A 24,011-nucleotide genomic window follows, 5' to 3' on the forward strand; every position below is an offset into this window, starting at 1 on the left:
TCATACACTCTAGATTTAGCCACCTTTGAAAAAGCCCCACCTGTGACCACATGAGGCTTTGAGGGGACATCTAGACACAAACTGTAACAGAGTCCATCCCCAGAACCGCAAACTCATATATGTAATGAACTATGGTTGAGTTGTAGAAATGTCATACCATAGCAGAGGAGAGGTTTTTTTTTTTTTTTTTTTTTTTTTTTGTATTTAACACAGGGTCTACAGGGGCTCACTACACAGGTTGGACTCATAATGAGTCTCCTGTTTTCAGCCTGGAAAATCCCAAGTGCTGGGATTACAGGTGTGTGCCACTACGCCCAGCCTCAATCACCATCTCAGTGCACCCTGGGGGCAGGGCCAGCACAGCACGATAGGGATCAAACCCCGGTCACTTCATCTACTTAAGCAGGCGCTGTAGTCTGCTGAGCTACCTGGTCGGCCCTGTAGGGGTGAGTCTCGAGGGCCTTATGTTAGATAAAATAGGCTAAACACAAGGATACAAATACCAGACAACTTCACTGTCAGAGTCGCCTCAAATTCCTAGGGACAGAAAGAGAGTTGTTAATTTGATTTCCAGGGTCTGTGAATGGGACAGCTGGGAAGTTGTTTAATGGGTACTTTAAATCTGTTGAGTTTCAGTTTTACAAGGTGAAAAAATTCTGGAGATGGATGGTTGCTCAATAATACGAATGTACTTCATCCCACTGAACAATGCACTGAAAAATGACAAAAATGAGCTGGGAGGTGGTGCAAACCTGGGATCACCACACTCTGGAGGCTGAGGCAGAAGGATCCCCACCTGGGCAACTTAGTGAGACCCAGTCTAAAAAAAAAAAAAAAAAAAGGCTGGGAGTGTAGTGTAATGTGAATTTCTGGTCTAATTCTCACTAAGGGAAAAATAAATTAAAATGATGAATTTTATGTTATGTATTTTTTACCACAATAAAAACTAAATTAAAAGAGAAAAACCATTGTAACCGGGCCTGAGAGGAAGGAGGGCGCCTTGCTCGCGCCTCTTGGCACCTCCCTCACCCCGTACTTCACGACTGCGTTGCTCGGCCAACAAGAGGTCAGAATAGATTCGTTGCTGGATAAAGCAGCTGGAGGGACTGTGGCCCCGTCTCCAGGCAGAAGCGGTCTCTGAGCACACACAAGATGATCCTGTCGAAAACGCCTAGTCGCACTCTGAACGCTTGCGTCGGTGCAGGCAGGCGCCTCGGTGTCGCGCTGCGAGGGATTCAGCGCTGGCGGGCCAATGTCAGGGAGGAGGCGGCGGCGTCCGTTATGAGTTCAGATCTCCTTGAGCGCTCAGTCAGCTTTGCTTCCCAGAAGACTTCGGGCAGACGCTAGAGACTTCTGTTTCTAGAGCTGGGGGTGGCGCCCCGACCTTGTGCGCACGTGCACAGCCGAGGCAGGGGCTCTAACTCGCAGCTGCACGCCCTGCCCGTCCAGAGACAAGGTCGGCTGTCACCGCTGGGAGTTAGGGTACTACTGCGGCTGGCGCCTTCCTCGCAGCGAAAAGGTGTTTCCTCCTAAGTGCTGGTAAGGTTCAGGGAGAGCTAGCCTTGGAAGGCTTCTCGCACTTGCACACAGGCACACGTACATGCACATACATGCATGACCACGCTCTTGCACACTCACACCCTCACCTATACCCTCCTACTTACCTTCCTGGTCTTTGTTAATTTTTAATGAATCACAGGAAGTTTACAACATAGACATGGACTTCTAAAATTAGCTTCTTGCTCAATATCCTTTAAAGCAAAGGGCCATGCAATAAATTTGTCTTGGATTAAATTCAGTACTGGGGATGTTACATAACAGGTCAGGGAGAAGCTAGAAAGGAGGGGTGTAGAGATGCAGGTGCAGCATAAGCAGGGGCGAGTAGGGTCCGTGTGGACCATTCCGGTCTCAGACAGAGGCAGGTCAGCCAATCACACGAAACAGACTTGCTGGAAGTTGGAAGAGGGGCTTGGAATAAGTAAGGGAAATATACAATATCTGGGGAAAAACTACATTTAATGTGATGGTACAGTTTTGTTTTGAAATAAAACAACAAGCAATCGTCATTTTTATGCTTTTGGAAAGGAATTATTTATTTTGCTTTTTGTCTTATGTATTTAGTGCAGGGTCTACAGGGTCTCACTACACTGATCGGACTCGTAGTGATCCTGCTGTGTTCAGCCTCCTAAGTGCTGGGATTACAGGCGCGCGCCTCCATGCCCAATCTCAGGGGCCTTCTCAGCGCGCCCTGGGGATGGGGCCGGCATGGCACACCGGGGATCGAACCCCAGTCCCTGCGCCTGCCTAAGGAGGCACTTTAGTCCGCTGAGCTATCTGGCTGGCCCTCAGGAGCTATTATTTAAAAGATGCTGCAGTTTGACGCATTCAGTCAGAATCAGAAATAAAAATTTCCATTTAATTAACAAAAGTTCTCTTTAAAAACAGTCAAGAGATTCCGGGTCATCTGTGGCGCGACATGTGGGGACTGTATGGAGAAGGAGTGTCCCAACCGGTAGTGGACTGGAAAAGTAACATGTGGATGGAGTGTCATAAAAGAATGAGGAATAAATGCTTACTCTCTTCTTCCATACACAGCCCTGAGAGCGCTCTTAGAAGAAAGGAACTGATGGTGGTGCTGGGAATCCGCAAAGACTCACTGTGGCATTAGGGTGACAGCTGCCTGGAGAATGGATCTTTTTTCCTGCACATCACTGGCTGTGCAGTATACACTAAGCAGGATTTGATGCTGATCACAAACACGTCCCTAAAGGAGGAAGATGGAGAAGACACAGTGACCTATGATCACCCGTGCAAGGCGGTCATCACGTAGTGGCCGGGCACGCATGCTCACTCAGTAGCATGGATGAATTTCAGGGATGTACCATGCCGTGTCTGTGGTGGCAAGGCTGAGGACGCTGTCAGCATTCTCCCTGATGACCCTCGACAGCTGACTGGTATTCTAAGAGTCCTTCTCCAGTTCTGTTGTGCCTGTGTTGGGTTGGTTTAAAATACAGCAGGCCTGATAGTTTGTCTCATAAAAATAAATAAATAAAACCAGAAAAATAAAAGCAAGAGTGAAGAAATCTAACTGCCTGGTCCCTCCCCACGGGGAAACGCATCCACACCAGCGTCTGGCTGGGGTGTGGATGGCCGTGTAGATGATGAAGGGCTTGGAATTTTTAAACTCATCATATAGTTCTGGAAACTTTCTCACCTTGCAGTTAAAAAACCAGTCTGAACTGTTTTCTTTGTATTCTTCATGAAATTTCTAAATTCATATTCCATTCATTTTTTAAATAAAAAGTCTCAACATATAACCTTTTAATTAACATTTTCCCATGCCAGAGTTACCGTCCAATATTTTCTGCTATTATTTGTAATAGTAAGTAGAACGTTACTTAATGCTTTTGAGGAAAAGATATTTTTCCCATCAAACAAAATTATTTATTGTAGTTCACAGTATGTTTTCTTTTTCTTTTGGCTAGTTCAGGCTGCCTTAAGGGCTGGTCTGGTACAGCTTGTGGAGTTGGGGATTGAACCACGATCCTCTGCATCTGACTGCGTTTGCCCCAGCAGCGCTTTAAACAGCTGAGCTAACCCGCGAGCCCCTCCCCTCTACAGTATGTTTTCTTTTGCTTTTGTGTCTGTTTCTTTTGCATTGTGTCCATGAGATTCGTCCATCTATGGCTGACCAGTGTACACACTAGCATTTCCCACTAGCCTTCCCTCTTACTCCTTCCAAAATCATATTTTATTTATTTATTTTTGGTGGAACTAGGGATTGAACTCAGGCCCTTGAGCTTGCCAGGGAAGCACTTATTTTGCTGAGCCATCTCTCCAGCCCCTCAATATTGTATTTTATGTACAGCGTATCATTTATATTTCAAGGAGGCCTTGGAAATGATCGGATCTTAGTCGAGCCTTGAAGCCCTGCTGGCGGGGGAGCTGTCTGTACCTCAGGTGTGCAGGACAAGCTCACTGCTTCTCACGAGTTAGGCAGGCCCCATGAGGAGTGCGTGCAGCTCGGCACCTGATGCACAAGGTGACCTGGCCTTCCCCTGAGGTGATGTAGACACTTCCCCTCATGCAACCACCGAGGCACGAGCGTGTTTTGCTGAAGGCTGGATGTTCCTCCTCTTCTGGATCTTCCCTCCCCTGGATTCTGCATGAGCATCCCCTTACGTTGATGGTGTCAGTGAGCGTGCTGCAGTTGCCAGGCAGCTCTGTTTTGCCCATCAGGGGAGGGGCTCCCCCGACCTCCGCTTTCTGCATTCCGACTCTTGTCTTCATTTCTTCATCCCCCATCCTCCTCCTTCTGGAATTTCAAGAGCTGTGCTGGATGCTGCAAAGGATGAATAGGATTTGGTCACAGTGAGGGGGCAGCTTAGGTAAAAAACCAGACTGTCCAAAGACTTGAACAGTGTGTGAAACTATACGAGGTTAGAACCCTGAGCACGGCCATGCAACATGGAGTGGCTATTCTCTGCTTGTTCAGCTATTTTCTTCACTCAGATCCCTCGCAGTTTAGTTTTTTTGTGGAACCAGGGATTGAACTCAGACCCTTGCGCTTGCCAGAGAAGCACTTATTCTACTGAGCCATCTCCCCGGCCCTCCCTCGCAGTTTTACCTATAATAAACAACAATAATTAACATCTCTGTAATACCTTCTTCCTTATCAGCGCTTTTATTTCTACAGGATAGCTTTCTCCATTAAAGGATTGCTGAGGTTATGAACATGTGCATGTGAATATTTAATTAAATACAAAATATTTTGGTCATTCTTACTTTGACCAGCAGCATCTGAATTGGCCTATTTCCGTCATCACTGTCAGCATGGGATGTTAATTGCTGTAAGATTTTTTTCCTACCTAGATAATAGTTAAAATGGATATGTTTTTCTGTTTCAATATTTTTTAAGCTACCGTCGAGGTTGGCATCTTTTATATTTATAGAGCTCTTTTTATTATGTATTTAGGTCCAAAAACCTAGAAAGTACTTATATGCTGCCAATTTAGCAGCCACTTGAAAAAACAAACCTATAGAAAAAATAATACACATACTACATGTAGAAAAAGTATGCATGTATTGTGTACCTATGTGATAGTGTACATTGAAAATAATACATGCACTCTAAATAATATGTATTCATTGAAAAACATGCATTTGTATCTTTCAGTGGTCCCTCACTGGGGGTTTCAGATATCCCTGTGATAAGGGAAAAATCAGGGTAGTAGTGATGATATATATATATTATATATATATATATATCACATATATATAGTGATGTTATATTTATTTTAGTATTTATATATATTTTAAGGCTTTCTAAACCCTTTCCACACTCTTGTAAACCTTTTCCACACTTTTAGAAACACTTTTAATGTTCTTAACCATTTTCTAAACTCATAAACCTGTGCAATTTTTAACAACATTTATATACTGTATGGTACTGCAAAATCCCGTGATATAGAGAAAAATCCGCGATAAATAATTTAGATGAATAGTTATTGAAAAGCCGTGAAACAGCAAGTCCGTGAAAGCCAAACCGTGAAATATGGAGGGATGACTGTATTTCATTCTTAAGCAGCTGTGACTGAGAAAGTCATTCTTGAGTCTCACCTTTCACTCTTAAGTACTGCAGTTCCTCGCCACGACATGCCCATGCCTTGGGAGCGCTGCTCAACTGCCCGGGCCTCAGCGCCCGACCGCACACTGCCGTGCTCACTTCTTCCGCGCTGCTTTTCCTGGGGTGCTTGCATTCTATCATGTCAATGGCTATAAAACCAGATTCACAAAGAGATGCTCTCATGGAAGAGAATGCTGGGCCATCTGAAATCAAAGATGTACACTTTTCCTGAGCTAGTAGCTGAAATGGTAGCTGACAGCTACTCAGCGTCACTGCAGTGCCTTTGAAAGGTTTAAGTACAAATCCCCTTCGTGAATTCTGGCATGCTTAGGCACCCAACCTGGAAGCTGCAGGTCAGCTTAGCAAGCAGTCAGGAGTGGGGACACTGGGGTTGGCCTGGTGGCTTGGTGATGTCACCAAGGAAGCATTCTCTGGCAGGTTGTGCCCATGGTTTTTAAAAGATTAATTAATTAGTTAATTAATTAATTGGTACATGGTCTCACTACACAGCTCAGATTTATAATGAGCTTCCTGTCTCAGCCTCTCCGGTGCTGGGATTGCGGCATCAACCGCCATGCCCGGTTTTGGTGGCTGGCTTGAAGTGCTCAGGGTTCTGGGGTGGCACGACACGCAGTACCAGAGACCAAACCTGGGTCCCTGAGCTATCCAGGCAGGCGCTTAGACCACTGAGCTGTCTCCCCAGCCCCCTCATGGTCTTCTGATGAGGCCAGAGCACCAGCACTTCATTCGTGTGTGGCCATGTGGTGGTCACTGCAAGAAAAGGGGGAAGGGTGATGTCCCAGGACACAGTGTGGCCATGTGGCTCTTGTGGTGGTAGAGACTTCTTGAGCTGCTCTTGTCCAAATGGGGATACAGATTAGAAGCCTGGATCATGCCAGGCAGACGTGAAAGGCTGAGACGTTTCCCACCCAAAGAGTTCCTTAGGAAATACCATCTAACTCATCTCCTGGGCTTTCTCATGGTTTTTGAAGGCCCATATGTGGCATATGAAAACATCAGGCAATGGAGAAATTCTCATGTAGCAGAAGTATATTGTTTTCCTTGTATGACAGCCTGATTTTCTCTGGTGAGCCAGTGGTTATGGAGGTAGGGAATCCATCCATGGCTCTAGGGAGGAAGCGACATTCCCACTTGGCCCAGGAATCAGGGCGGACATGGTATCTGATTTGAGATTTGAATGAAAAGTTGGCCAAGTGGGCAAAAGAAGACTCTAAGTTGAGAGCGCAGTGTGGCAGAGACGCGGAAGTTGGGGTGGGGGAGCGTGTGGCTTGCCTGGTAACGTGTATAGGGTTCATGTGACAAGGGATGAATCCGAAGCTGGGACTAAAGGCCCGGGTGGGTGGCTAAGGAAGTCGGATTTTGCCTGGGCATTAGGGAAACCATGTAAATCAGGGAGGGATTTGGATGGAAAACCTGTGCGGCCACTATAGTGTGGCCAAAGTTGCCTGGGACTCACGCAGCACCTTCCTGTCTCCTTCTTTGCACAAGCTGGACTCCATTTCTGCTATGCTTTTGCAGTTGGGTGGAAGCCAGGCCGTCAAGTTCCGGCTGGTTGTGTGCAGCTGGCGGAAGGAACGGTCATTTCCAGGACAGGCTCCTGGCACTCTCTGGCAGGATCCAGTGCACCTGTGCATTCTTTCTTTCCCTCATTTGCTGGAGAAGATTCTAGGATTTGGAAGCTGGATCTCCACGATGGCACTAACCGGGTTCCCTAGGAGGCCACTCAGTAGGAAGTCTGGTGCGGACTGCGCTGTTAAGGCAGTGCAGTGTGGGGAGGGGTACTGGTTCCAGCAGTCGCCCTGTTCAATCCCGTGCCACGTGCATGGCTAGGTCACGAGGGCCTGCATTGTCTCGGTTCATCCACAGAACATGTCTGTGGGGGTGGAGGTCACCGCAGCTTGCTCTTCTGGAAGAGACTGAGATCGATAAGCAGATAATGGGGAAAAGACAGAGAGTTCTGATCCCCAGATCTGTCCTCTGTGGCTGAGTTGTGCCCTGTTGGCTCCAGCATGAAGGGGAAGCATGAAAATTGGCTGAGAGTTAGACAAGAAGTTGTTATAGCTGTGCCGGCGAGGTCTGCTTGTGAAATGGGGAAAGAAGCGAGTTATTGTAAACACTGATGGAGTGAACTGAGGGGTTCAGCTCAGGGGTCCTGGCTGCTGCATCATGGATCGTAACGGTTTTTTTTTTTTTAGAATCATGTGATGAAAACCTGGGTGAAAACAAGAGACAATTGTTCTGGAAACCACACTGGACAATTTGGGCAAAGAGCAGAGGAGACAGCAAAATTGAGGGTTGGCTAGCAGCCTTATCTTGTTTACAGGGCAGGGCAGGAAGGCCTAAGATACATCTTGTACGTGAGCTGCGGGGGAGAAGGGAGAGAATGGAGCTAAAGATAACTGGCAGCAAGCAGGTCCTGAGCCCTCTGGGCCTGCAGATGTCAACAGAGACTCTGCTCTGCCAGCCTCCGGCTTCCAAGGCCATGAACAAACTGTCGAGCCCTTGTCCTGCTGTAGCCACTTCTTTCCTGAGGCAGATATGTGTAATCTGCACGGCCAAGCGGGGGTCGCTGCACTCTTTATGCCTCCTGTTTCATGGGGGAGCAGGACAATGAGTTACAGGACGCATCTCCAAGGGCTGCTGGGAACAGAAATGGGAGGGCGGGGCTGGGAGGGCAGGCAGCAGCAAGTGGCAGAAATGGTCACTGAGCGCCACCGTCTTGGACGTCATTTCTCTCTCTGTCTCCATACCTGCACATGCTTTGACAGTAGCTGTGAGACCTGGAGCAGGATTGTCTACTGTCTTGACTATCATTTCATCACCACCAACCAGAATAATGACAGCCTCACAGAATTAGCTATTTAAGTATTTGTTGGATGAATACGAAGACCTATCTTGCTATCTTTCTTCTCTCCTGCCTTCTATCCACCCAACCACCCATCCATCCATCCATCCATCCATCCATCCATCCCTCTACCCATCCAACCATCCACCCACCCAAATGTCCATCTGTCCATCCATCCACCCACCCCTCCATCCACCCACTCACCCACCCACCCATTCCTCTATCCATCTCTCTGTCTGTCTATCCATCCATCCATCCATCCATCCATCCATCCATCCATCCACCTACCCACTCACCCACCCATCCATCCATCTACCCACTCACTCACCCACCCATTCCTCTATCCATCTCTGTCTGTCCATCCATCCATCCATCCATCCATCCATCCATCCATCCATCCACCTACCCACTCACTCACCTACCCATCCATCCATCCACCCACTTACCCACCCACCCATTCCTCTATCCATCTCTCTGTCTGTCCGTCTACCCATCCATCCATCCATCCATCCATCCATCCATCCATCCATCCACTCATCTATCTGCAGAAATGTCCCTCTGTCCATCCATCCACCCACCCACCCCACCCACCCACCCCTCTTGGAAAGAGGTGCAGCAGGCTGGCCCACAGCATTTTTTCATCCAGTGATGATGAATATACATCACATAAAATGTACTTTTAACATTTCCCCCTTACTATTCAGTGATGTAGAGTAGACTCATGCTATTTGCATCCATCTCTATCATCCAACTCCAGAACCTTTCGAAATTCCCAAACTAAACCTCAGAACTCGCTCACCCCATCCTCCCTAACCTCCAGGCCTGTGAGCCAGCACTCAACACTTTGTACCTATAACTCTAGCACTCTTGTGGGCATTCATGCAGGTGGAATCAAGCCCTTTTGTGACAGTCCACGAGTTTTACAACCACATACATAGCATACTGCTGGGAGAGCCAGTCTTCCTGAAACTCTGCTTTCCTGTCTGTAAATGGGCTATAAAAATAGTTCCTTTTCAAGTTTGTTGCGAGGTTAAAATGAGATAGAGCACACAGGCTGTCCCCTAGTGCGAGGCACTCTGAACGTGCTTGGCAAACATTAGTGACATCTAACTATATACTCTACATTAGCGGACCCCAGTATTTATACACTGTTTTGATTGATGTATTCTAGAGAAGCAGGCAAGAGCATTGTGTCTGTCACATGTCTGGCATCGTCTGGAGTACTTTATGTACACTAACTCATTTTAAACTTGCACCCATGGGGCCAGGGATATAGCTCAGGGGCATAGCACCTGCCTGGCAAGCGCAAGGTCCTGAGACTCCTGGTACCCCACCAGAAAAACCTCTTATAGGCACTCTGTGGAATGGGATGGAGAAGAGAAAAGGAAGGTTCGGAGTGGTTAGGTGACATCCCTGAGGCACAGAGCGGGGTTTCCAGCCAGGCAGCCTGAGCAGGGGTGTGGTTAGTGGCTAAGCGGATGCCTTGTATGCTTGGAACCCTGGGTTTCATCCCCAGTGCTGGGACGAAAAAAAGTTCAGGCAGCCTGTTTCCAAAGCCGTGATGGACCCCAGCCGCTTTGCACATTTGGTCCTAGCTCAGACGATCAGATCGGGTGAGCACAGGAAGTGAGGCGAGAGATCTGGGGGACCGGAATGACTGAGGAGGAGCCACTATGTGTGTGCATGTGTGTGTCTATGTATGTCTCTGTGTATGTACATATGTATATGTGTATGTACATGTGTATGTGCATATGTATGTATGTATGTGTGCATGTTTGCTTGCGGTACTGGCCAATGTACCCATGGCCTGCGCACTGAGCTACAGCCCCATTTTTTATTTGTTTGCTTGTTTTTTGAGACAGGGTCTCACTACATCACTAAGTTCACCAGGCGGGGCTTGAACTTGGGACCCTCTTGTCTCAGTCTTCTGGAGCGCTGGGATTACAGGCCTGTGCCACTCTGCCTCGCTAAGCTTGCTGTTGTTAAGCAGGAGCAGCTTCCCTGAGAGCCCTCCCGGTGCCTAATTATAGACACTTGTCACCTTTGCCCCACAGGGCGCCGTGTCCATCTCCGCAGCTCCGTGATGAAGAAAGCTAGGGCCTTTCGCTTCCCTGGCAGGAAGCCCAGCAATCCTTGACCCCCACTCCGCCCACCCGCCCAGCAGAGATTGGCCTCCTCTCCTGGGTGCCAGGCCACCTCCCACTGGCTTTATTGTTTTCTCAACACCTTCGCTAAGCTGCTGCTCACTTTAAAAGGGCAGAGCCTGTAGTGGGCTCCTGGGTCTGCATCCGTCCCCCAGGCCGGAGTGTGCAGCACAGCAGCAGATTCCCAGCAGCCTGCAGCAGAGCGGCAGGGTCCCAGCAGCCCTGGCGGGAGCCCGAGCACCAAGCCTTTTCACACTGATGTCAGGAGAGGTGAGCCTCGTGGTGGCTTGCACTCCGGGCAGGCCTGGGCCGGGGCTTCTGTCCAGGCTCTCCTCCTACCTCTCTACCTCTCCTCCCCACGGCAGGCACACATGTGTGACAGCAGCAGGACCAAGGAGCAGAGCATGGGGGGCAGGAGTCGTGCGTCCTGGTACGAGCGCTTCGTGCAGCCCTGCCTGGTGGAGCTGCTCGGCTCCGCCCTGTTCATCTTCATTGGGTGCCTGTCGGTCATTGAGAATGCACCGGGCACCGGGGTGTTGCAGCCGGCCTTGGCCCACGGCCTGGCCCTGGGGATTGTCATCGCCACACTGGGGAACATCAGGTGAGACCAGCCACCTGCATGGGGCCCGATGCAGGTTGGTGCACAGCTGCGGGGGGCACCCTAGGTCCACTCGGTACTGTGGGAGCACTGGGGGGACTGCAGGCGCCGCCTCGCTCTGCAGCTTGTAAGCAGGTCACCTCCAGACCCAAAGTCCCCACCTAGCAGGTGCAGTCCCAGTGTTCTTCTCCAGTTGTCTCAAGAGAGCACACACTGACCGCTGACCCTGTACCAGGCGACATTCGAAGCACTTACTGGCCCCGATCGCCACCCCTCATGCGGTCTTGTGGGGTCCAAAGATAGGGTTGCTCATCCCAGGGCAGGAAGCGGCAGAGTGAGGAGTTGTGAACAAGCCACCTGGCTCCAGACCTGCAACCAGAGTGCCTCGCAGGAGGCCACAGAGCGAAATGACGCAGGGCCTGGCCTTGACTGATCTGCCCTTGATATCGCTGGGGGCTGTGTAGGAAAGGCAGAGAGGTGCTTCTGCCGAGGAATGTGGCTGTCTGCAGGGGCCCAGGCGGCCCAGAGCCACCCAGAGTCGGAGGGCGGGAGGGGAGGTGCTCGTTTGGCTTCACTCTCTTCTGGATGGGGGCTCAGAGGAAGAGGCCTGGAAGCTGTGTGTGTATGGGGCTGGTGGGTGGGACAGCCTAGTTATTAAGCAGATACAGGTGTGATTAAAAACATTTTACAGTAAAGGGCACGGTGCTACTCACCCCTCCCCCACTCCTCCTTGCTGGGAACACACGCACCCCATCACCCTTGCCGCCGCCGTGGGAAGCAGCTCTTGGAGTCTCTGCCAGGAGCCTGCACCAGGTGTGACAGAAAAATACAGTGGAGGCTCCTGCCGAGCGCCATCCATGGGAGAGGCAGGCTTGTGCATGTCGGGTGGGGTGTTCCCATCCCCTAGTCCCTGGATCTGGCACCAGGGGGCTTCTGGCTTTTCCCCCAAATTAAAATGACCATGAAAGGTAAACATTTGGGATAATCAGGATGGGGGCAGCCCCAGTGGGGCAACTGAAGACCCCCTGGAGAGGATTCCCAGCGCTGCAGAGTGGGGAGAACAATGGGGTGGTGTGTTGAGGAGAAGGGGTGTAAGGGCAACGCGGCTTTTCCTGGAATCTGCCAATATTTCAACATTCACCACATATTTTGATCTGTCTCTTATCCGGCATGAAGCCCCCTGCAGGGGGACCCGGGAATTGGTTGGTCTGAACTGAATCTCATTCAACAAGTAGCTCTGAGTAAGGAAGTGGAAATACTGTCTTGGAGAAAATCAGAAGGAAGCTTAGAGTGCCCGAGGCGGGCTGTGAGAACGATGCCGAGCGCAGGACTTGTGCTCAGGCAGATCTGGGATTGAGAGCAGCCTCGGATGCCTTCTGGCCCGGCCATCAGGGCCAGAGCCTTCGTGTGCAGCGGTGCGAATGTGACTGTTCCCTGAGTCCTAGCTATGTGGACAGTGTTGGGCAGGGCAACGCACCCCCGAGCTGTCCTTAACAGAGACCATGGCACAGAGACTGGGGCCGTATTCCTCCCTTAGAAATCCATTCTTGGGAGCCAGGGGGGCTTGATGGGCAGCCTCTGGGAAGAGACCCTTCGTCCATCCTAAGGAAGCAGTGGGAGGAGAGCTGGGCCTGAGCAGGCTGAATCTTGGGCACCATGAGCCTCCAGTCCCTCCTCTGATTTTCAGTGTCATTTCCATCTGGAATGCCTGATCCCAATTTTATGTTCCCAAGTAGTGCAACTATTTGAGGGCTTTGTTCAGGATCGGCTATTCGCCTGCCCAAGCCTTGAGGGCTCTGCTGCTCTGGAGCCTCACTGGGCCTGAGTGACCTTCAGCCACATCTCTGAAGAGCCAGGGGGAGTGAAGCATTCTGGGAGGAGCCCAGGGATGGTCTTCCGGCACACTTTTGCTCTAGAGTCACCCAGGGGTCAGGGCTTAGAGGCTGCTCCTCCCTGCCCTTGCCCTTCACCCTCTGCCTGACACCTCAGGCTGGGGACCTGGGCTGACACTGGCCCCGCTGGAGGCTTTCTCTCCCAGTCTTGCTCAAGCCCCGCCCCTGGCCTCATGCCCTCTTTCTGTTCTGCTGCAGCGGTGGACACTTTAACCCCGCAGTGTCACTGGGAACTATGCTGATCGGAGGCCTCAACGTGGTGCTACTCATCCCTTACTGGATCTCCCAGCTGTGTGGTGGGCTGATTGGGGCTGCCTTGGCCAAGGTGGGTGATTCTGAGGGGCGGAGCAGCTGGAGGTGTGGGGAGTGGAGGCGTGTGGGCAAATATTGGGCTCTGGCTTTGTATTTGCCAGGGGAATTTTCTACCGAGGTCAGGGCTCCTTGGTTCCCTATCCTGTTTCATCCATGTCTGGACCTAGCCCTCTCCTGGCCAGGCCAGGAAGCTCGTCCAGGCTAGGATGTGTCGTCCTGAGCCCGTGTCTGGTTTGGAGTAGATGTGGCTAATTCTCCTGTCATTTCCTTCTCTAATTCACTCACTCATCTGTTCATCTGTTCTGCAAATTATCTCCTGAAGCACGGACTGAGGGTGCCGTATAAGTCTAGTGATTCTCCTTGAAAAATTCCTGAGTCAGCTCCTCCGCCTGCCTTGAAACCGAGTTACCGTCCTTGGGAGCTGCGCTTCAATGTGTGTTTGGAATCCTCCCCTCCAACCCAGAAAGCCGCTCTTCGCTCTTCGCTCTTGGGGAGGCCTGTAGCTTGGTAGCACTGGGCACAAGTCTCTGAGCGCTGACCTGGCAGACCTCAGGCTCAAAGCCTGCCCTGCTGTGTGCCTTGCCCTGGGTCCTTCTACCCCACCCAAGCCCACAGCCCCATGGGAAACCTGTCAGATGTGCTGATGAGCACACACTCCACCCATGCCAGCACCACCCCAAGTCAGCCCTCGGAGAGCACTTCTTATGTGCCATGCTGAGGGCTTCTTTATGGATCATAGCTGTCACCAGCACCACTGTGTGGGGTATGGCGTGTGCGTGTGTGTGTGACCAGGAATTGAACTCAGGCCCTTGCACTGATTATTTATTTATTTATTTATTTATATATTTTTTGGCGGAACCGGGGATTGAACTCAGGCCCTTACGCTTGCCAGGGAAGCGCTTATTCTACTGAGCCATCGCCCTGGCCCCTGACTTTTTATTTTTTGAGATGGGGTCTTGCTAAGTTGCTAAGTTGCCCTTGCTGAGCTCAATCTTCTGATCCTTCCACCTCACCTCTCACAGTGTCACACGTATGTGCATTTTACAGGTGAGGAAATGGGCACAGAGACATAGGCTCTGGCCCGAGTTCAGCCAAGCTGCTGAGTGGCGGGCCCGAGGCTTACGTGCTCGCTGGCTTGCTGTGCTGTCCTGTGCTCCCAGAAGTCTGGCTTCCCTCGCAGAGAATTCAGTTTAAGCTTCAGAGCTGTCCTTCCACAAGCGCTGTCTGAGGTCTCACTGAAATAGTGACGTGTCACCTGGTCACAGTGTAAAGTTCTAAGGGGGGGAAGATCTTCATTTTCTCTTTCTTGAAGTCCTCTTAGTTATATACGCTTCCCCTGGAGCCACGAGAGGGTGACCTGTTTTTCAGATGAGCACAATGAGGCTCGGAGAGGTCTAGTAGATGCATACAGTGAAAGCAGGGGTCGACCCCGATCTGTCCACCTACACATGGGTCACGTTTGCAGGTCCCCTCTGCTCAGCTCCCGCCTTTCTGTGTCTGGCCGTCATGCTGAGTAGCTGTCTTTGCAGGCTGTCAGTCTTGAGGAGAGATTCTGGAACGCCTCCGGCGCGGCCTTTGTGACAGTCCAGGAGCATGGGCAGGTGGCCAGGGCTCTGGGAGCAGAGGTCATCCTCACCACGCTGCTGGTCCTGGCGGTGTGCATGGGTGCCATCAATGAGAAGACACGGGGCCCTCTCGCCCCCTTCGCTATCGGCTTCTCTGTCACCGTGGACATCCTGGCAGGGTGAGTGTCTTCGCAGCAGGTCTGCCTCCCAGACCTTGGCTGTCTTAGTCCCTGAGGTCAGATCTAAGGGCCCCAAACTTGGTTGCCAGTGAGGTTCAGGAAGTGAATGCAAAAAGGTAGAGAGTGACTCTGGGCAGCTGATGGGCAGGGCGAGGAGCTGGGAGTTAGGGGTCTCTGTGTGAGAATGTGGGCCTGGGGCGAGCCTTCTAATTACATTCAAGTCAGAAATGCAGTCAATGAAAGGATTTTTATGCAAAGTTAAAAATATTTGTATGGTGAGTGAAACACTTCTGTAGACTGTAACCTGACCTTTACAAAGGTCATTTGAATCATCCTATTTATTTTGAACCCTTGCTAGTCCTGAGAAGACATTCAGGGGGCGGGTTCTTTTTTTTTTTGCGGAACGGGGGATTGAACTCAGGTTCTTGCGCTTGCCAGGAAAGCGCTTTATTCCACTGAGCCATCTCCCTGGTCCCTGGGTTCTTGGTAAGGGATGATTTCTCCCATTTTAGAGATGAGGAAACAGGCTGTGAGGGGACAGAAGTGATGTTTAAGGCTATTGGGCAGTGGCAAAAATAGAGGCATCGATTTCTGCGGAAAGGGATGTGGGGTCCTCTTCCTCGTGTCCACCGCCTTCCATTCTTTGGGATGCAGAACCAGGTCGGCCATTCTCCAAGGCCACAGCCTGCTACCTCTGAGAGATGTATGTCCTCGGGGTGGGCGGCGGCGATCACGGGGCAAAGCTGCGGCGATACTTTGCTGCCCCCTAGTGGCACTTGCTTCTCTTACAAGACCACTGAGCCACCCCTTTGGCTATTGGACACAGCGCGGTAGGGTCTGTAGGACCCTAGCCTGGGCGCCCAGGGAAGGACACAGACACAGACTGCAGAAGTACCCTGAGGAGATCCGGGGCCTCCAGCGTGTGTCGCACAAGGGCTCGTCTGCGCCAGACGACTGTAGTTAACTCTAGCTGCGCGCTAGGCACGGAGGAGGCCCGGGCTCTGTAGACACGCCCGCCCGCTCCTGACAGCACCTAAGGGAGGGGTGTGTCCACTTCCGGGGAGACACAGAGGGAACGTTCAGAGAGATCACAGAGCTACAACTCGCTGGGCTGGGCTCTGAATATAGGTCAGCTTGGCTCCGGAGTGGTTGACAACTGTTCGGCTTTGTTTTATAGACCTTGGAGGAAACTTGATGCCTCTTCTCCTCCTGTCGTGACCGAGCAAGCATTCTTGCTGGTCAGGGTGTGGGGCGAGAGGCGGGCAGCCCGTGTCCACGGAAGAGGTGTGCCTTTGACTTCCTACTGCTAAGAGCTTTTCCTTTGCTGGGGTCCCTGACCTGAAAGCTTAGGGATGGCTTTTGGGGGGGGCTTGACCATGTCCCCAGCTGGGGACCTGGGCTGGGGTGTGTCCGGGCTGGCTGGGGCCTAGTGGCTGCGTGGCTGGATCTTCACAGGGGTGCTGTCTCTGGAGCCTGCATGAACCCCGCTCGTGCCTTTGGACCTGCTGTTGTGGCCGGCCACTGGGGCTTCCACTGGATCTACTGGCTGGGGCCGCTCCTGGCTGGCCTGCTTGTAGGGCTGCTCATTAGGTAGGTGTCTTAGGGGCCCCTGGTGACAGCTGTCAGGCGATGCCGTGTGGGAGGGCTGGGCTGTCCCGTGGGTCTGGAGAAGGACAGGGAGAGGTTCTTCAGAAGCAAAGAATCAGGATCTTTGGTTAGAAGTGACAGAAATCAGGGCCGGGGAGACAGGTCAGTGGACTAAGCACCTGCTTAGGCAACGCAGGGACACCACCCCCCACCGCATGCTGAGCCGGCCACCGAGACCAGGCGTGGTGGTGCACTCCTGTAATCCCAGTGCTGGGGAGGCTGAAACAGAAGGATCACTATGAGTCCAAGCTTCATAGTGAGATCCTGTACCAAATACATTAAAAAAAAAAGTGACAGAAATCCACCTCACAAGGGCAGCAGCCACCACTCCCATGACTGACGAGCTCACAGGTGGCGCTGGCTTTGGAGGGTCTCCAACAAAGCCCTTGGGCCTGGGCTTCCTCACAGGCTGTCTGTGGGTTTCACGCTGTGTGGCAGGGGCACGGTCCCCTCTGTCCACTCATGCTTCGGTCCTAGCAGCACAGTGACTCCAAAGGGAAACAAACAGCAGTTCTAGTCAGAGTCCCGCGGCTGCGGCCCCCTGCTCTGGCCCTCAGTGATCGAATCCAGGCCCTTGCGCTCAGTGGCTCTCAGAAGCAGTGTGCAGCCTTCTTCTGCTGGTCTCAGGGTGGCCCAGCGAGCATCTCCTCAGGGAGTCGCCTCGGGAGGACCTTGGGCCTGAAGGCAGGCAGTGAGGGCTGCTTTTCTGCAGCGCCTCGGAGACCTCACAGGGCCGCGCTCTTTTCTTGCAGGCTCTTCATTGGAGATGGGAAAACCCGCCTCATCGTAAAGGGCCGCTGAGGCGCCCGCGGAGTTCCCGGGCCCGCGCGGCCGAGGACTGGCCCGTTTCGGGTCGCTGGCCCGCGGAGGCCCAGAGGAGCGCCGACCCGCTTCTCTGGATCTGGGTCCGGCTCTCGGGGAGACCGGCTGCTGTTGGGCGCTAGGAGGCTCCGGGCCTTGGGACGCTCCTCCGCTGGTCGCTGGCCGGAAGCCGCAGCCCGGGCGCGTAGCCAGAGCCAGCCGCGGAGAGCTGGAAACGGCGGGGCAGCGCGGGTCCTCTTGAGCGAGAAGCTCGCCGCCCACCGAGCGGACCCTCCTGCCGCATGCCGCCCCCGCCCGCTTCCTCACCGAGGCATTCCGGCTGGGCCGGCGCCGCGAGTCATATCCCAGCTCTCAGCACCCCTTTCTTGTCCGCCTGTTTCCTGATTCCTGTTGTAGGCTGACTACCTCACTGCTTCCCAAGCCGCCGACAATAAACAGTCTCGCGTTCCTCCTCCCAGCTGCCCGCTGGCCTGCCTTTTGCTCGGGGGGAGAGGGCACCGCTGGAGAGGACCTAGCAGTCTGGGCAGGCCTTGTCCGTGCAGTGCCCCCGAAAGCCGGAGAGCCAGCTGCCAGGGCAGGTTCTGGGAGCTGGTCTCACTCAGCCAGGCCACCCTGGAGCAGCTCAGCTCGGAGCTGAGAATCCATTTGGACACGCATCAGTCACCTGCTGGGGACAGGGAGCAACTCCGGCTGGGGGAGGGGGAGGGGCAGCTGCAAGAATTTCCCAAGGAAGAATATCGTGAGCAAGGGATGGAGCACAGCCGTGCAAGGAGGCGGGAGATGTGAGAAAGAGTGAGAAGAGATTAGGGCCGATGCAGGGGCATCGACCTTCCCTGTAAGATCTGTGTAGGTCGTCTATCAAGGAGGGTCCCTGTGCCCCCACAAATCGGGAGAAGGAAAATCATTCTCAACCACACACACACACACACACACACACACACACACACACACACACTTCTACAAGATGAATGAAAGGAACGATGGCACGCACTTACAATTCCAGAACTCTGGAGACGGAGGCAGGAGGACTGCAAGTTTGAGACCCACCCAGCAAACTTCGCAATTTAGTGCAACTTCGTCTTACTATTAAAAATAAAAAAGGGCTGGGAAAGTAGCACAGTGTGAAGACCCTGGTTTCAATCCTTAGTATTACAAAAAACCAAACCAAAATACTCACTGTGGAAAATCATCATTGTATTCACAGACAGCCTGTATCTGTCTGTCTGTCCACATCTGAATATCCAAGAATTCTCAGACAAAACAGTACAAATAAAATTAACAACTACAAAGAGGAGAAAAAGGAAGAAATATTACAAAACCAGAAATGAGCAAATGAGAATACTTACTTACACAGAGTTAAAGAAATTGTAGATTAGAATTTCATTTGGTGAAATGCTGAAATAAATCTTTGACAGATCTAGTCAATAGGCAAAGTCGTATGTGCATTTATGCATGTACACACGGCGTAAACAGCTAGCTTTTGTTATTGTGTATCAGACACTGTACTCGATGCTTTATTACATTATGACCTTTATTTCCACAACGATCCAGTGAGTTAGGGTAGATGTGTTGAATGGCGCCCCTCAAATTCTTTGGTGTCCATTTGGAATTTCAGGATGTGACCTTACTTGGAAATTCGGTTTCTATAAATGTAACTAAAGTAAGTACCAAGATGGACCATTGGGATTGGGGTCGTCTAAATCTAATGATGGCATCCATATAAGAAAGAAAATGACACACAGAGTTCTAGACAACACCACATAAGAACAGAGGCAGAGGTCGTGTTACGCCGTCCCAAGGCAGCGCCGGGACCCACAAGCGGAAAAGGAAGGGAGCCTTCTCCTCCGGAACTGTGGGAGGGACCATGTTCCCGTGACACCTTGATTACAGACGTCTGGCCTTCAAGACTATGAAAAAATGGACTTTGGACATCGTAAGCCACCTAGTAAGAGGCAATTTCTCATAGTAGCTAAGTGAATAATGAAGGTAGGTGCTCTTAGTCTCATCTCCAGAGGAGCCAATTAACAGGGTTCCCAGGGATATCGCCCACAGTCACATGGTTCGTATGCTGGTGGAGCCGACGGCTAAAATCATGGCTGCAGAGGCCACAATCCGTGCTAGCACCGCCCCTGTTTCTGGGGAAGGGACAACACAGCGTCTTTGGCCTTGTCTCCTATTTGACTGCGAGTCCCTCCCTAAAAACGGAGCGGAAAGCCATGCACCTCGACTTCCCACTTCAAAGATGCAGCTGGGTTTTGAGATCTGGTTTTCATTTCAACTTCCAGACTTCAAGTTGTCAGGAGAGCGATGGGTGCAAATCCATCTCTGTAATTCCACATTGTGCGCTTCCAGCGTGGAAGGGACCCGGAAGGTAGGAATGGCACAGGCTGACCCCGGGGGCTTGCAAACTCATTCTGACATAACCGAGTGCTCCGTAGACTGAGTGTGCAAATTCACACCCATCCACCTCTTCTTTTCTCAGTAACAAGGCAAGGAAGTCATGGGAGTGTAGGATGCTAGAACTAGAAACATTATAGCACAAAGGGTAGCGACTAGGAGTTTGGGTTCTGAGAATGACCTAAAGTTTAAATCTCAGAACTGTCACTTTTTTTTTCCACATGTTCTTGAAGAGGCTGCTTTTAAATTCTGTCAGCTTTAGCTTTTTAATTTCTAAACTGGGGAAGCTGTCTCAGAATGCTGATGAGCATTAACTGGCATGTTTATGCATCTTAGCACAGTGCTAACTGCACAGCAAGCCTGGAGTCTGGCTAGCACTGACACTCCTTGCCACCCTATCTATGAGTTTGCGAGTTGGAGGTATTAGAATTGTGGCCAAGGGGTAGAGTTTGGGCAAGAAGTTTCTAGATGGGCTTGGTACTGTGTGATTTCTCCACCAGCCATTGTAGGTTAAGGATGTTTAAGCTTCTCATAGGGAACAGGTTGGGAGCCACTCATGCTGCCAAACCCTACAATCCGGGGGGACAGACAATGTGCCTGCGAGCCAGGGTCAGAGTGCAGTTACAATCAAGGATTTTGGACACATCGTCTAGGGTTTCTTCCACTGCAGCAGGCCTGGGGGTACAAGTACTGGTCTGTTTCCTGTCACCAGAAATGCCCAAGTTCTCAGGAGCCACGCCACCACTTCTGCCTTACCCCACCCTCCAGAAACTCGGAGGGACCAAGCGATCTGAAAGGGAGGGGCGCCTGTCTTCTGGTCAGAACTGAGTTAATCTTTGCCTTGTCCTGCCAGGTGCTGCCACCTCCTCGTGGCCACACACAGTTGCTGGTAAGAGAGGTGCTCAGAGACGGCATAAGCCCTTGTCGAGCTTGTCCAGACCCCAGTAGTTTCTTGAAGGTGGGCTCCGTGTTGGGGTGCTAATTCCACAGCTTCCCTGCCCGGCACGGCTGCGGGGCTCACACCGCCGCTGCTCATGTGCCAAAGCAACCTGCGTGGCCTTCAGGTCTCTCCTTGCCACGGGCCTCCACCCAGCCCTCTGTGCACACCAACATCCCGGCTTCCCTTCAGAGTCCAACCGTCTGGGTGGGCTTAGGAGTTTGCCTGTTCCTCCTGCAGGTCCCTGGGCCCGTCGTGGAGGTTAAGGCTTTGGGAACAGCTGTTTCTCTTGGACCTTGAAACCGAAGATTCATTCTCTTTCTTCAAAGTTTGCTTGCCTCAGCTGATTTATTGGAACTAAAACTTCATAACCCTTAACAGTTCTTCTGCCCTTAGAGATTTAGAGTCTCTCGTGTAACGGGCGGACTGAGGCAGCCCACAGCCTCTCCCTGGAGAAAGGAGGGGAGTGGGTAGCTCATGGAGGAACCTGAGGTAGCGCTGTGCAGGAAGATTGAGTCTGCGTCTTGACTCTCTCCACAAAGGTCTGTCAAGGAAAATATAGACATTTATAGAGATTCATTAGAAATGATGCAAAATTTCATGAAGCAAAGTAATAGGAATTCAGCAATGGGTGCTGTATTGCATGATGCTGTCTTCAAATTAGTTGTTTAGGTTACCAGATAAAAACCTGCAAAATTTGTTTAAAAAAAAAAAAAAACCCAGAAAAACAACAAAAAGAAAGTTATAAGAAATTAAAAAGAAAAAAAAAGTTAATCATTATAGAACAGCAGAAATCAGCAGTACCAGGGCCGGGGAGACGGCTCAGTGGAATAAGCGCTTCTTTGGTAAGTGCATAGGGCCTGAGTTCAATCCTCGGTTCTGTAAAAACCTTAGCAGTACCGTCATCCAAGCTATGCTATACACATATTCCTTCTTCTGCCCTTTTCTGCACCCCAGTTTCCCTCCCCATTTCACAGCACCTACTGCACCTTTCAGATTTTACTTACTGTCTCAGTCTCTCACATCAGCGAGACAATGTGTTTGCGCGTGGGGGTCTGATTATCTTGCTCAGTCCGGTCTCTGGCTGCGTGCATGGATCCACAGAAGCCTGAATTTATGCAGTCCTCAGAGCAGATAGGATTCTTGAGGCTCTTGGTCCTAGTGCGGTCTGCTGCACTTAGTCTAATCCAGGCGTGGTGGCACACCCCTGTCACCCTAGCACTTGGGAGGCTGAGGCAGGAGGACTGTCCCGGGTTGATAGAGGTGGGGACACAGGCAGGACCTGGGTGGCTGATGGCGATGGAAATGACCGCGTGCTTACTTTGCGTGATACGCTTGAGGAAGATGCCTTTCGTAAAGCCTTTGGATGCACTGGGGGTGTGCCTCTGGACCCCTAGATCTTGGCTCCCCCAGAAATGAAGTCTAAGGCCCTGCCTGATTGGCTTAGATTATACTAATCAGTGAAAGTTATTTTTCTTCTTCTTCTTCTTCTTCTTCTTCTTCTTCTTCTTCTTCTTCTTCTTCTTCTTCTTCTTCTTCTTCTTCTTCTTCTTTTTTAACCGGGGATTGAACTCAGAACCTTGTGCTTGCCAAGAAAGTTTCTTTCTTTCTTTCTTTCTTTCTTTCTTTCTTTCTTTCTTTCTTTCTTTCTTTTTTTTTTTTTTTTTGTCAGAACCAGGGATTGAACTCAGACCCTTGAGCTTGCCAGGCAAGCACTTACTCTACTGAGCCATCTCCCCAAAACAGTTATTTTTAGAAGCCAGCTTATCCCTACAAGCATTGTGGTCCTCTGACCGTTAAGAAGCTTGCTGGGGTTCTCTTCCCTTGTAGTCCTGCCACTTGGCATCTTTCTCCACATTCTCAGAATTATATACCAACATCTGGTTCACTGCTTAATTTCTGACTCTCTGGTATCCCCCAGACCTGAATTTCCCCTTTTCCGCTGGAGGCTATAGGCTTTGAGCCTGTCCCACCCTACTTCTTTGTTCTTTGCTGGAGTAAAGCTAGGACCTGGATAAGCAAAGGGTCTTCTCACAGGAGACGCCTAGCGCCCCAGCCCCTCACCTGATGCTGCAGGCCCAAGGCCAGCCTGCGCCATGTGCTCAGTTTAAGGTCAGCCGAACTGCATGGTGAGGCCCTATCTAAAAGGAAAAGAAGAAGAAGTGCTTCTCACCTTGCCTGGCTCCACCTCCTGTTGGGGTGATCTGGCTCTCTAAGAAAACTTTAGCCCTTCCTCCAACACCTGAGAATAGAGCTGGCAATGCACCCTCCACAAATGGCAACAGCTCTACCTTGAGTGTGTGGCTGAGCTGGGACTGTTACAGCAAGAAGGGTTGTGTGGAAGCCGCTGAAACGTTCCCTTTACATCAAAATTGTGAGCCACGGCATCTGCAAAGGGTGGCAGAGTAGGCCATCCCGGGCACGCCCCTTGTTGGCATAAAAAAGTACTTTGAGCTAAAGGTACTTGAAAAACAACAGGTACAGGAAAGGTACTCTGACTCTCCCTTCTCTTCCTGAAGGCAGATGAAGCTCATGTGAAAGATGCTGTCCTGACACCAGGAAGAAAAATCATTCCTATCACCAGAGAGGGAGCGCTCAGCCTGGGAGACTACAGACCTCGGTGCGATAATTCTCGCCTTGCTTTGGTCTTCCCATATATGCTAGTTTTTTTCCGGCAACTGGCTCTCTGTTTAATACATGATAGAGGCATTAAGGTTTGGCTACATCGTTGAGTCTTTATTTCTTGTAGAGATGTCTATGTATATGTGCAGCAGTGAAAGAAACCCTGAAACGACACTTGGGTTTTGGAGAAAGCCTGTTGCTTAGGAGCTTCCAGGAAGCATGCGGCACCTGGACGCTCAGGTCTTGGCCTAAGGTGAACTGTCAGCTTTCTTAGTTAGAAGGACAGAGGCTGTTAGGGTGCAAAGGCGCGGGGGGGACAGAGGCTATTAGGGTGCAAAGGTGGGGGGGGACAGAGGCTGTTAGGGTGCAAAGGCGGGGGGGACAGAGGCTGTTAGGGTGCAAAG

The 24,011-nt window shown here is 51.1% G+C and overlaps 1 protein-coding gene across 2 annotated transcripts; it reads left to right on the forward strand.

Moving 5' to 3' along the window:
• The first annotated feature begins 10,717 nt into the window (after positions 1-10,717).
• On the forward strand, positions 10,718-17,662 carry Aqp8 (aquaporin 8). Of its 2 annotated transcripts, none has more exons than XM_023715812.1 (6): positions 10,718-10,906; positions 10,999-11,237; positions 13,325-13,451; positions 14,968-15,182; positions 16,638-16,772; positions 17,582-17,662. In XM_023715812.1, exons 1-6 carry the CDS (start codon positions 10,895-10,897, stop codon positions 17,628-17,630), a joined length of 777 nt encoding a protein of 258 aa, XP_023571580.1. In that variant the 5' UTR covers positions 10,718-10,894; the 3' UTR covers positions 17,631-17,662. The 2 variants fall into 2 exon arrangements, with proteins under 2 accessions (XP_023571580.1, XP_004622956.2); XM_004622899.2 differs by having other exon boundaries at positions 10,720-10,906; positions 11,002-11,237.
• Positions 17,663-24,011: the final 6,349 nt, after the last annotated feature.

Source organism: Octodon degus, unplaced genomic scaffold (assembly GCF_000260255.1).
Source record: "Octodon degus isolate 3935 unplaced genomic scaffold, OctDeg1.0 scaffold00001, whole genome shotgun sequence".
Taxonomy (NCBI): Eukaryota; Metazoa; Chordata; class Mammalia; order Rodentia; family Octodontidae; genus Octodon; species Octodon degus.